Consider the following 17124-nt stretch of genomic DNA (forward strand, 5'->3'; position numbering starts at 1 on the left):
ATATAGCAAAATGCGGTAGGTTGCCGTTAGATTGCTATAGATTGCTATTAAATTACTATCTTATGGTCGGTCTCTAGTTAATAAGTTAGTAGAAATAGGTAGACGTTTATAAGGTATTATAGGGGTGTCCTATAACAACTAGCTACTTATACTTAGTTACTCTATTTTAAAAAGGATTATAAAAAGGTCCACTTAAAAGAGTAGAAACTTACTAAGTAAGGTCTTTATAAACTAGAGTAGAAGAAGGCTAAAAAGGGTTCTAGTCTAGTCGAGAGGGAAATAACTCTAAATACCTTAGCAGTTAATCTTCTTAGATTCCCCTTAGGTAGCTTATTCTTTAGCAATCTTTTTTTTATTAATACTCCCCAATCTAATTTCTTTTAATGCTCCATTACCTTTCTTATAGCGGTTTTAGATTTTATAGTAGCTCTAGGTAGTTTTATTATAGCCTATTTACCTTACTTTATACTTTATTTCGTTATTTATATCCTTATAACTAATAATCTTTTAAATTTCCTATTTAGCTTTTGCCTATCCTCTATATATATCTGCTTTATAAACTAGTAGCTTAATATTCTTATATACTAGCTCTAGGATTGTAATATACTATATAGGGTAGATCTTTATTTTCTTTAATAAGTCTAACTTATACGTAACTTCTAAAATCTTAGTTATAATCTTAAATAGTCCTAGTCTAACGTAGTCCAATTTCTTACTTAGTTGTTAACTCTTAAAATTTTTATGTAATAGCTATACTTTATTCCCCTCTTTAAGATCCAGTCCCTTAAATCTCTTAGCGTTTTAGTACCTTTTATTCTTTTTATATTAGGTTTACTATATTATAGAGGTCTATATAAAGATTTATTGGTGTCTCTATCCTTTACTTAGCTATATTACTTATCTTTTTCTCTTACTATATCGATAAGGATGTCTTCGGCTTATATCTATAATTCGCCTTAAATAGTAATATGCTCATTTCTTCCTATATTGTTATATTATATATAAACTATATAATTAGTAGTAGCAATACCTAATTATTCTGTGCGTAATTAATATAATATTTTAAATACTGTTCTAGTATCTAATTTAGTTTCTCTATTTAACTGTCTATCTATAGATAATATACTATTAATATTACTACGTAAACCCTTTATTCCGCTAAGAATGCTTCCTAAAATACTACTATAAATCTTAGATCCCAATATAATAAAATCTTTATTAGTGCCCCATATCTTATAAACACTTCTTTAATATAGATTTTAGCAGTATCTTCTGCTAAGATTTCTCCTATATATGTTACAAAGTAGCCCTATATAGTTAGCTTACTTACTATTTCTAGGATTATATTATAATCCTATCCGTTAATAATGTCCTTTAACTTTAGTAACTTTATAATAAAGTCTTACAGTACTATTTCCTATAGACGTTTTAGTACTTTAATAGGTTATAGCCCCCTATAAAGCTTATACCTTATTAGTTTATTCCTTTAATAATCTAAATGTTATTTTATAACTTAACTTGCTAAGCCCTAGATTCCTTAAATAATATACTCCTCTTAAAGCCTTAATACTCAGCCTATAGCTTTATTATATTCTTATATTATTCCTTTATAAAATTCCTCAACAAATTCTTTTATAATACTCCTTGGTATATACGCTATTTTTTAATTCTTATATTACTTTAAATCTAAATCCTTATTCTATACTTCTTAGATTTTTTAAAACTATATACTCTCTAGTACTTTATAGGTCTATTCCTTATAAATTTATAACGGAACCTTATAGTAGGTACTACAATAGGCTCGTTATTAGGCTAGGTGTGTAGGTAATGCAAATTAAAGTTAACAACGTAATAACAACTAGTAGAGTGGTTGCCTAACAGATTAACTCTAATTATATTCTAAGAATTACTATAAGGAAGGAACTATCTAGGTAGGGACTAAGGGTCCTTAAATACATAACCGTACTCCTATAAAATCCTTCTTATACGTAATATACGTGTACTCTATCTACTTTATTACGGATTATATAGATTATATAGATTATATAGATTACGTTACATGCCCTTAGTTACTATTCCTCGTTATATAGTTCTATTAGCTCTATCCTAAACTATACCTAAATTAACTAACTAGCTTTTTTTAACTCTTCCCTAAATAGTTATAATATCGTACTTAAAGTGTCCGTAATACCATCTCCCTCCTCTTTATCTTCGTCCTTAAAGATCCTAAATATCTCTAAGTCGTTTACTAGAGGTATAATATCCGTCTAATTAATTTAGTTAATATTATTGCTTATTATACCTAAAGCAATTTCTTCTTCTTTAACCGTTTGTCGTACTTATACTATCGCTGCAATATTATCTCTTAATGAGATCATACTATCTCCGTATTCTCGCTGCTTAAAAAAGGGGTTAGTTTATATTACGTTAGCGAACCTATCTTTATAATAACCGTCCTTTTACTTAAAGTATACTAAAGTAAATATTTATTTGTCCTATAACGTTCGCTCCGTCTCTAATACTAAATATATATAACCTATTACTTTTAATAGTTATCTAGTTCCCTAATTAATTTATCTTAGGGTTTTATATTTAATCTACTATTATATAGCTAGATAATAAACTATCTATTACTCTTGCTAAATTGCGCCATTCCCGGGACGCTAAACGGGAGGCTACTAATGCTTAGTAATAGGCCCTTAAGTCTTATCTGGCGGCGTCCGCTCGGTTAATCCGTCTTAAAAAGGTGCGTAAGAAGGTTCGTTTTAAGGAGTAGAAACTTATAGAATAAGGTCTATAGAAACTTGGTAATAAAAAAACGGACTTTCTTCTAACCAAGAAGGAAATAGATCTAAGTAGCTTGGCAACTGCTCCTCTTAGGTCCCCCTTAGGTGACTTATTTTTTAGCAATTTTTATTTATTAATGCTGCCTAACCTAATCTCTTCTAATACTCCTATACCTTTCCTATAGCGTTCTTTAAATTTTCTAGTAGCTCTTAGGTAGTCTTAGTATAGCCTATTTACTTAACCTTATACTATATTTCATCGTTAATATCCTTATAGTTAACAATCTTTAAAACTTGCTATTTATCTTCTTCTTATCCTCTATACGTATCTACTTTGTAAATTAGTGGCTTAATATTTCTATATACTGGCTCTAGTATTATAATATACTATATAGGGTAGATTTTTATTTTAGCTGGTAGGTTTAACTTAAATATAACCAGTGAAATCCTTTACTTAATTTTAAAAGGTCCTAGTCTAATGTAGTCTAACTTCTTGCTTAGTTGTTAACTCTTAAAATTTTTATATAGTAGCTCTACTTTATCTCCCTCCTTAAGATCTAGTCCCTTAGACCTCTTAGCATTATAGTACTTTTTTATTCTTTGCTGTATCGTCTTTATTATTTCTATAAGGTTCTTATAAAGATTTATTAGTGTCTCTATTCTCTACTTAGCTATACTACTTATCTTCTTTACTTAACGTAGCAATAGTAATATTCTTAGCTTATATCCGTAATTCGCCTTAAATAGTAATACACCCATTCCCCCCTATAGTGTTGTATTATATATAAACTATATAATAGGTAATAATAATGCCTAATTGTTCTATATATAATTAATATAGTGTCTTAAATACTACTCTAGTGTTTAATTTAGTCTTTCCGTTTAACCGTCTGTTTATAAATAATATGCGGTAGAAGTTACTACTTTAACCCCTTGTTCCGCTAAAAATACCTCCTAAAATACTGCTATAAATCTTAGATCCCTATTTAATATAATTTTACTTAGTATTCCGTATCTTATAAATACTTCTTTAATATAGATTTTAGCGATATCTTCTACTAATATTTCTTTTGTGCATGCTATAAAGTATTCCTACTTTATAAGCTTATCTACTATTACTAAGATTACATTGTGATCTTGTCCGGTAATAGGATCTTTTAACTTTAGTAACTTAATAATAAAGTCCCACAATATGATCTCCTATGGTTTTTTAGTATTTTAATAGGTTATAGCCCTCTATACGGCTTATACCTTATTAGTTTATTCCTTTACCAATCTAGATATTCTTTTATAACTTTTTACGCTAAGCCCTAGATTCCGTTAATAATGTACTTCTTTTAAAGTCTTAATACTAAGCCCGTGGCTCTATTATATCTTTAAGTTATTCCCTTATAGAAATTTTCTATAAAGTGTTTTGCTATACTTTTTAGGATATACATCGCTTTTTAATGCTTATATATGTCTATCTATAAATCTTCTAGTTATACTTCTAGAATTCTTTATACCTAAAAGCTTTCTAGTAACTTATAAACTCTATCCTATTTTTCTTAAGTTACTATAATTTTTAGATAATTATACCTAATTAGTCCGTCTATGTTTTTTTATAGTAAAGCCCCTAATGGCTTCTTATTGTTTTATAGTTTAGCTTTTTAACTTAGAGTATTTACTCGCGTATTGTCTATACCCTTAGTATACTAAATCTTAAAATAGTACTCTATAAGCATCTCTGCCTATTTAACTTATCTTTAGTTAAGTTCCTTTATTGTTAGGAATCCTATTAGGTTTTTATAATCCGTTTTAACTATAAATAGTTTCTTTATACCTTATAAGAATGCTTTCTATTTCTTTAATACTGTAACTATATCTAATAACTTCTTATTATAGATGTTATAGTTTAACTTTAGTAGTGTTATCTTTTAACTGTAATATACCACTAGGTGCCATCTATCTTAGTATTTCTATATAAAGTATACCCCTAGTATATAGTCTAATGCATTCGTTTTTATAACCGTCTTTAGTCCTAGTTAATAGATCTTAAGAACTGGCTCTTAGGTAAATAACTCTTTAACTTTCTTAAAGAGTTCCTGCTATTCCTCTCCCTATACCTATAGTTCTTCTTTCTTCGTTAATCGCGTAAATGGTTTAATATCTTTTAACTATTACGCTATAAACCTTCTATAGTAATTATAAAACCCTAGGAACGATCTTAGCTACGTAACGTTCTTTAGTTCTTACTAATTTATTATAGCCTTAATCTTTTTTAGATCTATACTAAGTTGGCCTAGTTTAATAATAAATCTAACGAAATTAGTCTTCCTAGTAAAGAACTTATATTTCTTAATTGCTACTAGCATCTATTCTTTCTATAGTTTCTTTAAAACCCATTTAACATATTCCCCAGATTCTTCCTTAGTTATTAAGTAGATAATAATATTGTTAAGGTATACCATAATAAATTCATCTAAGTGTTTTCCTAATATATTGTTAATACGTTTTTAAAACGTTACTAATATATTTATAAGCCCGAATTGTATAACTAATAGTTTGTATAGTCCTTCCTTTGACCTAAAGGCTGCCTTTTATTTATTGCCTTCCTTAATTCTGATTTAATGGTATGCCTATCTTAGATCTATCTTTATAAAGATTTATACGTTGCCTATCCTATCTTAAATCTCGCTAATTAAGGGTAAAGGATACCTATCCTTTTTAGTAATGCTGTTTAACTGTTTATAGTCAATACACAGCCTTAGCTTGCTATTTTTCTTTAGTACAAATAGTACTAGATAACCCGCTAATAACTATAATAGTCTAATATATCCCTTTTATAAGTTTTTCTAGATAAACTCTTTTAATGCTCTACCTTCCTCTTTAGTAAGCTTGTAAATTAAAAAGAACTTTAGACTTATTCCTAGTTCTAACTCTATTTTATAGCCCTATATTATATACTCTAACAACTTTTTACTTTTTAGTGACTATAGTTTCTTACTATACTTATGGTATCTTTTTGGTATATAGCTTAACCCTTTTTCTGTTTCTTTATAGGTTGCCCCTACTTAGTACTATACTATCTTGGCCTATTATTATATCTTACGCTATTAAGTATCCCTAATATTGACTTAACCTATAATCTAATTAATCTTTAGATTATATTTCTATAACTAAGGCATTCCTAATACTGCCTTATTATTCCCTAATAGTAATATATTAAAAGACATTTTAATTTATCTCCCTTTAATAGTTAACTAAATAGGTCCTGTTTTAAGATTAATAATCCCTCCTCTATAGGTTATCGGATCTCCTAAAATTATTACTAATAGGTAAGGGTGCTCCTTTTTCCTATATGGTAATCCTATTCTTTTAACTGCCGCTAGTAAGATATGGTTCCTTATTACTCCACTATCTATTAATACTTTAAACTGCTAATCCTGCTATTTAACTTATAGGTTTAGGTATTGTCCCTAAATTCCTTTAAGGGTCTAAGGCTTTACTACTAGTTCCCTCTGGTCCTATAGGCCTCTACTTTTCCTAACTATTGGCTGCTTAATCCTATTTGTACTTAGTCCATTTTTAGCTAATACTTAGTTTGCTTTTTGTCTTTAATATACTATAAATACGTATTCTCTAGGTATTTCCACTACTATTATCTATTTAGGTATTCTTCTATAAGGAATCTTTTTAGCTAAAGTATTAAGTCTCCTAACTCCTAAACTTCTACTAGGTGCTAGCTATGTATATACTTAGCATTCCTATATCTTTATTCTTCTGCCATCCAATATATTCTTATAGGGTATTTCTAATACTTATCCTTTGGTGCTCTATATATGTTATATATATTATCCACGTATACAATCTATGCTAATATATAATATGCTTAGTGTCTTAGGTTAACTCTTAGCTTATTTTCGTCCTTAAGTTTAAACCTTTCTTATATTAATCTAAGTGTTGCGACTTTATTTATAGGTACTAAGATTTACCTTTCACTTCTCTAGTCCTCTAATCGCTCCTCTAAATCTTTTAATGTTATAATTAAGGCTCCTTTAATATGATTTATAGCCTTTTCCGTAATTAGGTGGTCTTAGATAACTTTTTTGTCTAACTATATATAGAAATCTTCCCACTTATCGTTATGCCTTTGTCTATACCACTTTTAGTATAGCTGCTAGAGTATATACAGCTTATCCGTAAGGAAGTATCTTCTTATTACTATATTATAATAGCCTTTAGTATATCGTTCTTCGAACCTAGTTAAAATCCCTAAATCCTCTTCTTATTCTAGTTTAGTAAGCCACTTAGCTCTTAGTATGCCTGCTCTAGGCCTATTAGTAATTCTTTATACGGGTGCTCTGTCCCTTATACGTCCTAGTATGCTAGATCTCTTATCTAGTTTTTGATCTTGCTATAAGGTAATTCTTACTCTAAATTTCTCTATAGTTTCTTTCTTTTCGCGTTTTATAAGTAAATTCTTAAAGTCTTCCTGCTTCTTAATCTTATTAATAGTCCTTATTTATATCTTAAAGTTTTGGTTCTATAGGATTCTTAATCCTAAGCTTGCTTCTGTCTTAAGCTTTACTCCTACCTTAGTCTAACTAGGCTTAGGTATTCTTATCTCGTTTTAAGAGTCTTAAATCTTACTTATCTCGTCTTAAGAGTCTTATGCCTATAGGAAACTCTATCCTAAGCTTATTTGTATATCTTTAAACTAAGTTATTACCCTGCTCCATCGGTTTCTATCTATTATAGGTCCTTAGGTATACCTCATCTTATCTTAAGAATCTTAAGCCTTTAGCTTTTTACCTTTATTAAGTAATAAAGTAGCACTAGCAGTTGTCTGCTTGCTTAGTCTATATAAGATACTCTTCCTTTTATCTTATAAAGTAATAGATGCTATATCCAACGGTATTATAATGCCCGTTACTAAACCTTACTCTATAGCGGTCTTAGTCTCTGCTTCTAATATAACTTCTTTAAGGTTTATACGCTCCTAGTAAGCTACCTTTATTTCCTTATTGTCTATAAATGTTTTGCCTATATTAAACTTATCGTCCTTAATATCTGGTCTGCGTAATAGTTTATTAGTTCCTATATATTCTAAGGACTCTGGCTCCTATAGCCAGTAGCTTGCGCCGTACTTAGTATTTTTATAAATTTAGCATGCGTTATTATAACAAAACGCGAAACTCTTAATTGAATATTTTTTTGTTCCTTGTAGTATACTATTATCCCTTTATATATATATGTCTTCTACTATCTTAGTTCCCTTTATTATATAGTAATTCTAACCATCTTTACAATTCTTTACAAAGTAACCTTATTTCCCGCAATTTATATAAGCTCCGTCTTTAAACCACTAACTTTGCTATAGAGTCCGCCTAAACGTCTTCTGCTATAGAGATCCCTAGTTTAGCCTCTACTCCTTAGTCCTATAATCATTAGATCCTTAACCTCTAGGTTTTTATAGTTTCTTACTCCATCTCTTATAGGCTTCTTTAGTACTACTTAGGTCTATTAGCTCTGCGCCATACTACGGTTTCTAATTTAGCTTTGGTTGTTGCGTACTCTACGCCTTATATAACTATAGAACTCTATCCTAACCTCTTTTAGCCTGTTTCCTTTAGTAGATCTAATTGTTAATCTTAATCGCCTAATTTATTAGATCCTATAGGGTGTCTATATCTTCTATTAGGATAATTACGTCCTAGACTTTAGCCTTAAGTCCTTATTTATACTATGCTATAAGCGCCTTATTATTCCACTTAACTTATATAGCTAACGTCTGAAATTGCGTTATATACTTAATTGCTAAGGTTTACTGCGTAATATCTTAGAGTTTTCTTTTTACCGTAGTTACTGCCTCCGGGTCTCCAAATATTTGTATAAGTTACTCTATAAACCCTTCCTAACTTAAGAATATAAACCATACCTCCTAATTAGTGGTTATTATTCCGTTTACCTGTATTTTTATAAGGTAAGTCTTAAACTATTTAAGTGCTCTTCCTAATAGGAATAGTCCCGTATAGGCTATTCGATCTATAAATATTGGCAGCTTTGCTCCTTCTTATGTAACCTTAAAGTGCATTTGCGTAAGAAATCCTTTAAGCTTTAATCTTTCTCCTAAATACCTTTTAATCGATAGTAACTTAATCTTTACCACTTTTATCCTATTAACCCTTTCTTCTAGCGCCGCATTATTTGTTATTAGTTAGTTAACTATTTCTTGTAGCTGTCCAACCGTTATAGATTGCTATAAGTTAGTATCTGCTATACTGGTATCATCTCGTGACCTTAAAGTAATTGCCGCCGTTAATGGCGTTGTGGTGGCTGCTTTTGGTAGTATATTATTTAACTTTCTATATTTAATACCGTAACTAGGTAGTAATTGTATAACGGAACCTTATAGTAGGTACTACAATAGGCTCGTTATTAGGCTAGGTGTATAGATAATGTAAATTAAAGTTAACAACGTAATAATAACTGGTGGAGTAATTGCCTAATAGATTAACTTTAATTATATTCTAAGAATTACTATAAGGAAGGAACTATCTAGGTAGGGATTAAGGGTCCTTAAATACACAACCGTACTCCTATAAAATCCTTCTTATACGTAATATACGTATGCTCTATTTGCTTTGTTACGGATTATATAGATTATATAGATTATATAGATCACGTCACATATCCTTAGTTACTATTCCTCGTCATATAGTTCTATCGGCTCCATCCTAGACCGTGCCTAAATTAACTAACTAGCTTCTTCTAACTCTTCCCCAAGTAGTCGTAATATTGTACTTAAAGTGTCTGTAACAAAATTACTATAATATTTAAATAATTATACCTAATTAATCCGTTAGTATCTTTTTTAATTATTTTATAGTTTAGCCTTTCTACTTAGTATATCTGCCATTACATTCTCTATGCCTATAGTATACTAAATCTTAAAATAGTATTTTATAAATAGCTCTGCCCATCTAACGTACCTATAATTAGCTTATCTATACCTTATAAGAATGCTCTTTATTTTTAAGTGCTATAACTATACCTAATAACTCCTTATTATAGATATTGTAGTTTAGTTCCAGTAGCGTTATCTTCTAACTATAATATACTATGGTGGTGTGATTTGTGCGTACAGGTCGGCTAGACCACGCTAAAAGGTCGGCCCAATAAGCGAAACCTCCGCCCACCACACCAAATCTGACCTTCCCTCTCTTACTTTAACCTTACCTTCCACCTCACCTTCTATTACAAATCTATCAAATATATTTAAAATCCATTTAAAATATAATGTCTAGCACTCTAAAGAGCTGTGTAAGCTATCCGTAACCCGTTCTAAATATATTTTAATAGTTTAGGCTGCCTATAAAGCCTACCTAAAAATAGAGAGGCTTCCTAAGGGAGTTAATGCTTTCGTTGTGGTAAGTAGTTCTAGATATGTTTAGAACACGTTCCTAACACAATACTAGCGCGATAATAAGGTGGATTTAACTATAGGGGAGGTTTTTTGTTAGTATAATATCTCGCTTAATCTAGAGAATCTGGTACTGTGTGGGGTAAGTAGATAAGTATATTAGGTTTATAATATATTGCTAATATATTTATAACGCGTTTAGAAAAAGGTTGGAAACCGCGGCGCCCTTAGAAACTATATAAAGAAGTATAGCATTAGAACTAAGAATGTTAGAAAGGGAGGGGCTCCTTCTATTAAGAAGTAAGAGAAAGCAATAGGTATATATTCCAAACGTGTTCTTAATATATTTATAACTAGTTACTAACCCGTTATAGCATTCTATTCTATAATTATGGCTATATATAATTAGAACGTATTAGGAACCGCCTTTAAATATAATCCTACTAGTCTAGGCCGCTCTACTTCTGCCTAACCCCCCTATACCCCTACCCTAGCTCCCCCTAGCCGCCCTTTTAGGACTACTGCCCTATAATTAACGGCTCCTATTTAAGAGAAAGTTATGCCTATTAGATTTAAGAGTGGGCCTTAAAAAGGCGAAGTAAGATATTCTTAATATGTTTATAATATGTTCTAATTTATTTCCTAGTACAACTTTCCTAGAATAGTTACTCTGCTTAAAGATTTGGGTGCTAAGGTTCTATATACCGAGTGTTTAGACATAACTTCTAATTATAAGTTAATTTGGAACCCGTTTTAAACCGGTTAAAAATACGTTCTAAATTTATTATAGCTTACTTATTTAAGAGTTATCTTAATTGGAGCTGCTTCCTTAATAATAGGTTAGATAATACTAAGACTCCTACTCCGGCTCCTACTAAGACTTCTAAAAAGGGTTTAAAGAAGTTAGGTTTAAAAGGTTTAAAGGCTATAAAGAAAAAGGCTGCTAAACCTACTAAAATTACGGAGGAGGATATTACAGCAGCTATGTTTCTATAGATGACCTAGAATTTAGTTTATAACGTGTTTATAACACGTTATAAATGGAATCTTATAGATGGAATTTGGATTTAAATTTTAATAGGGTTCTATACCACTTCGGAATATATTTATAACACGTTAGGTAGCAAAAATAAAAGTCATTAGTTAAATTATAATGTCTATTAAATTTTACTAACTTTAACTCTTTTTAATAGCTCCCTTTATATATTTTATAATTATAATAATTTAATTATAAATTAATTATTACTTAAATTCTAATAAGATAAAAATCTTTATTTTTAAAAATAGTATAATTATATAGTTAAAAAAACCCTTCTAAATTATATTGTATTATATAATTTTAAATAAATATTACTAATTTTTTAAAGTATATAAATTTTAAGCTAATATAATAATTATAAATTTTTTTTAAAAATAGTTATTTAAATAATATATAAAATTTATTATAAAATTAGTTAATATAAGACTTATTATTTTATTTAATGGATTTTTATTAAATAGAATAAACAGGTATTAACATTTCTTATAGTCTTTTTTTCTATTATTTTACTATTTAATAGTTATTAGTATCTTAGTATTTTATTAAATAACTATAAATTCCTAATTAAAAGATTTATAAATTATTAATATATAATTACCAATATATATTAAGTTGCTTAAAATAGATATATATATATAGAACTATAGCGCTATAGTCTAGAGGCTATATATATAGTATTATATATAGTATTAGACATTATATAATTAAATAAGTATAAAAAAGGCCTAAATATAAGTATATTTTAATAGGAACATAATAGGAATATATTTAGTATACTCATTTTTATATATAAGCCTTTATTACCTCTAGTTGAATTCTTTTTTCTATATTCTCTAGCTCCTTTACCTCTAATTTAATCTCCATTTTACGAAGTTTAAGCCTCTAGCGTCTTTCCTAAATATCCTAGTTATTACTTAAGGCTTAACGCTTTAGTAACTGCGAGAGACCGGTGCTAATACGCCTAGAATATATTAGTAACTGGTTACGTATATATTAGAATATAAATATGCCTTACAATTCCTTAGATGCTATAGAGGATAACCTAAAACGCGATATAGATCTAGATCTTAGCCCACTTAAACGTTAAGCAGAACTAGATCGTGACCTTACTACACCTAATAATGATGTACGAAATAAAATATCATCCCCGCTATTATTAGCAGCGGCCTACTTTAATTCCTCTTAAAGTTATTAACGTTTTTGTTTTAAACGTATTAGGAACCGGTTTAGAAGAGGTTCGCAATAAATACATACTCTCTCTACCTATATGGTTTGTATACCAGGCCGATATTAATGTGTTTCTTTATATATATTATATTCCAAACTAGCTTTAAGTAAAATATTAATTAATGTTCCATTAATCTAGTTTTTATACGCTAAATATAATATAAGTATATTATAAACGGGTTAGAAACATATTAATATCTTATAACGGTAAGAAGAAGAAATTAACGTATACTAAATGCATATAATTTATTTGCTGTTTGTTCTACTGCATTTATATAGTATTTTAATCTATTAAATAGCTCGTGATTAATTAGAGAGCAGTGCTTATTTAACCCTAAGGCGATAACTAGGTGTCTCTTATATCTTACCCAGTTGGCAACTAATTAAGATTTATATACTATGCTATTAATACCTTCTAAACGCATTACAAACGGGTTTAGAATAGCTTACTAATTAGTAAATTATAGAGTTCTTCGTATTCTAACTGGCTCCTATATATAAGAAGAGCTTTCATCCGTTTATATACAGAGTAGGCCGTTTTATAGTTACCCGCGGCTCTTAAGATGCTTTATAAAAAGTGTACTTAGCAGAAAACTAGTGTTTTCCTAAGATGCCACATCCAATCGCGCCTCTAAGGATTAATATGCTGTAGATACCGCCTAAACCCTTTTATAACACGTTAGGAAGGCGTTTTAGTTGCGTTCTAGGTATCCTACTAGCCATTTACTTGCCATCTATATTAGATATAATAGCTTTAAAGCCTCCCTTATTACTATAAATGTGTTTCTAACGAATCTGCTTCTAAAGATATTTAGAAAGTAATTAAAAGACTCGCTTAAAGTATAACTAGTAAGTACGCCTTGTTTTCGTATTAGTAATAACACGTGTAAGTGTAAAAACTATTAAAATATATTAGTATCGCGTTCTAAACGGGTTTATATTATATAATAATACTTTTACTATACTCTTTAAGCCAAACAGCGAATATAATCTCGTTTATATTTCTTTTAACAATACGTTTAAAAGACATATTAACTTCAAATGTGGTTTAGGCTAAGAAGATCTTAGCTTACTCTTATAGAAAGTAGATTATTATAACTCTATTTTAATTATTATAGATCTATTAGATATAAGCCTATAACGTATTAGTAAGCCTATTAGAACGCGTTCGTAACATATTTATATACTATTTTAGGATTTTAATACTTTTAATTAAACTTATATACTACCCCTGCTAGTCCTTTTCCTTCTAGGTATAGAGTAAGCTTCTCTTTTTAAATTAATTTAGTAATATAATCTATGGTAGCAAAGCTTGCGTAGATCTATGCTAAAGAGGCCTTCCTATACTCTATACAAAACTGTTTAAGGGTAGTGTGGTGGGGTAAAGTGGGCCACTGCTTAGTGCCTTGGCATTTTCCTGTATATATCGAGCCTTCGGCTTCTCTCCTTCTCTCTACCACGACCTACCGAGAATACATTCTTTCCTTTCTTCTTACTGACTGCTTTCCTACTGATTAATTACGACTGACGACTAACCGACCGACAGACCGACCGACCGACAGACAGACAGCACTGTGACTTTCCTATCTGAGAGTGGTCGTACCCTCCCACAGTAGGACTTCGAAGAAACTTTCCTATAAAGACGTTAGGTATTTATTTATAATTAGTTTAGAACGTATTTACTAAGGGTAAGATTTGGATTACGCATTTAACGAACTAACTTAATTACCTTATTTAGTATCTCTAGAGGCGGCTTATTTAGGGGGGGTAGTGTATAACTATATACCCTATATGAGGTAAAATAAATATAAGGAGTTTCTTCTAAGTCGTCTGGAATAAAAACGTAAAAAGTAACTTTATAGTCCTAATAGATAAGTTTCCCTGGTCCCTAGGGGTAGTTAATTCCTAGAAATACATTATAGATATATTATAAACATAGTTAGAATACGTTCTAAGCAGGTTGTATTTTTCTTACCGTAGTCTACCCTCCTATAGAGATTTAATTCAATAACTCCGCATTACTCCATTACTTCGTTACCTATATTACCTAGTTAAATAAGAGATGTTAAATACGCAGTATCGTATTTCTTATTCACTAGTAATACTTTTCGGAAGTGCTCTAAATGTATTTCTATAGTAGCCTACGTGTAGGTAAGAAATAAGTGCTAAATATTAGTAATATCCTAATGTAATTAGTTCTAAATGTAATTTGGTTAGGTTCTAAATATATTTAGGTAAGGTAATTATATACAGAGTATCTTTATTGCTTAATTATTAGTACATAAGCCTCCGTTTAAGAGCTATATACATTTCCAGCTTAAAATTATCTTTAGGCTGCTAAAAATAAGCTTATATATATTAACTTAAGTACTAAATAGATTTGGAACCAGTTCCGTACCTATTTGCATTACGTTTATAAATATCTAGGTCGCTTCTATCTAGGGCTACCCGCTCTCTCTATATTAGACCCCACGTCTCTTTAGAAACTATAGTGTGTCTTGAAAATTATAACGAATTCTGAAGATATTCGCACTGTTTTACTCCCAAACAACGCATTTTATATTTTTTACCTCTTGTATTTAAGAGAGCGGACGTTACAGGCTTAGGAGCATATATCTATCTAGTTCTGTATTGGATCTAAACGCGTTATAAACTAGTTATAAATATAGTTAGAGTATAATTTAGATTTTTATTAACTTACCTGTATGGCTTTTTGTGCATCTATGCCTCTTAAGTTAATACGGTAAGTATAACCTTTATTTAGCGTCTGTGGGTACTTTAGAAGGCTTAAACAATCCTTAATTATAAGTGTAGTAAGAGGATTAGTAAATGCCTTGGTAAGAAATATAATATAAGGAACTTTAGGCTAAATATGTTTAGAACTAGACTAGAACGTATTTAGAATATATTAAAAACTTACCTTAATCTAATCTTGCGGCTATATGCGACTCTCTTTTAGCATATAATCTTCTAACCTAAGAACACTATCTTCTGAATTAATTTCAAACTTATTTTTATTATTACTAGAGAAATCCAGTAGCTGGTAATTATTAGATAGATCTATTTAAATTAGAATATATTCCGAACACGTTACAAATACGTTATAACTAGTTACCTATAATGGTTGGTTCTATTTTGGAGCTAGGAGGTAAGTTGTGTAGTGGGATAAGCGATTTGGGCTCGGTTAACCACGTAATCTTATATTTTTAGCTGAGGCTGCCTCGTGTAGGGATTGTGCATTAGCGCTTATGGTTAGACCCACCCTTTAGCGTGGCCTAGCCGACTTATAACTACGTGTGATTTGGCCCCTAGATTTAACATCTAGATTAGGCGTAGCTTTGGGAGAGCCTAGGCCTTTTACAATTATATAGGTCGGTCTGGAGCCCTTAGAGTCCTTAACAACTTAGGCAACACCGATAGATATACAATTTTTCTTTAATACACTTATTTCTTTCTCTTCTTACTGCTTAATTCTGACTAATTATAACCGACTAACAGACTGACTAACCGACAGACAGACAGCACTACGACTTTCCTATCTTAGAGAGGTCGTACCCTCCCATACTACTATCTCCTACCCCTACTTTTACTAGAAGTAAGAAAAAGCAGCTATAAGAAAGGAAGCTAGTCCTTATTATAGACTAAAAGGACTAACCTTTAAATACCTTCTCTATACGAAACAAAGTTAATTAACTATTTGCATTAAAACCACAGGTAGAAAAGCCAGTACTAGCGTCTATAGCTAGAACTAAAGAAAAACAAAATATTCTCTTTATAACTATAGAAGAGTATAATGTAGATTTCCTAGTTAAATATAAGGATATCTAGCATAACTACTTTACCTTTTAAAGATAATAAAAATTAGAACCCTGGGTTTATATTATAGCCTATAGGATTCCTACCCTACCTTTTCTAAGAGAAGGAGGCTCTAAGCTTCTAAAAGAAGAAATTAAGACCTTTAATCCTATAAGGATACAAAGACTACCTAAATAGATCTTATTTAGTGTAAAAAGACACGATCTATAGACCAGATTTAGCTTTATAGTTTTTACTATAAAGAATAAAAGAAAAAGACAAGAAATCCTTACGCAAAAAGAGATATTAATTGCAGGTACAGCTACTAAGGTAATAAAATACCTCAAAGTCTCTCCTACCACGCAGTGTACTAGCTGCTAAAAATTTGGCTATAGGAGATAGGTGCTCTAATAGGGCCTATAGATTCTATGCGGCTGCATATTTATCTAAAGACCACTGCTGCCCTACCTATATAGCAGTGGGTAAGCCTTATAAGCACACTACCCCTCTTTGCATTAATTGTAAAGAAAAACACTTTGCTAATAGTAAAGACTGCGAGACTCTTAAAGCAGCTAAACTAATACGAGAAGAAAATTCTATAGAAGAATAAAATAGATAGGATTCTAGAAGGAGGCAACTCCTACTAGGCTCTTTAAAAAATATTAGAGAGTAAAAGGATAAGGATAGGTATTAGGATTTCTTATAGTTTTTCCTACCGTTTTCTCATTCCCTAGTAGTTGTAGGAACTTAGTATTTTACTAAGGAACTATAAACTACTAGGATATAGCTACTAGTATATATTAAGCTGCCTAGAAAGGATTTATATATATAAAACTATAACGCCATAGCCTGAGGCTGCATGCGTAGTATTG

At 30.2% G+C, this 17124-nt stretch overlaps 2 protein-coding genes across 2 annotated transcripts; one reads left to right on the top strand and one right to left on the bottom strand.

Moving 5' to 3' along the window:
* Positions 1–12678: 12678 nt before the first annotated feature.
* Positions 12679–13022, bottom strand: K441DRAFT_562628 (uncharacterized protein; the record flags this gene model as incomplete). Its single annotated transcript, XM_067643565.1, has 2 exons — positions 12679–12836; positions 12908–13022. Coding segments are annotated over 2 exons (273 nt in total), but the record flags the coding sequence as incomplete, so codon positions are not given.
* Positions 13023–16706: 3684 nt separating this feature from the next.
* On the top strand, positions 16707–16862 carry K441DRAFT_562520 (uncharacterized protein; the record flags this gene model as incomplete). Its single annotated transcript, XM_067643562.1, has 1 exon — positions 16707–16862. A coding segment is annotated over one exon (156 nt), but the record flags the coding sequence as incomplete, so codon positions are not given.
* Between the last annotated feature and the right edge of the window lie 262 nt (positions 16863–17124).

This window comes from Cenococcum geophilum (assembly GCF_001692895.1).
Source record: "Cenococcum geophilum 1.58 unplaced genomic scaffold K441scaffold_23, whole genome shotgun sequence".
NCBI lineage: Eukaryota > Fungi > Ascomycota > Dothideomycetes > Gloniales > Gloniaceae > Cenococcum > Cenococcum geophilum.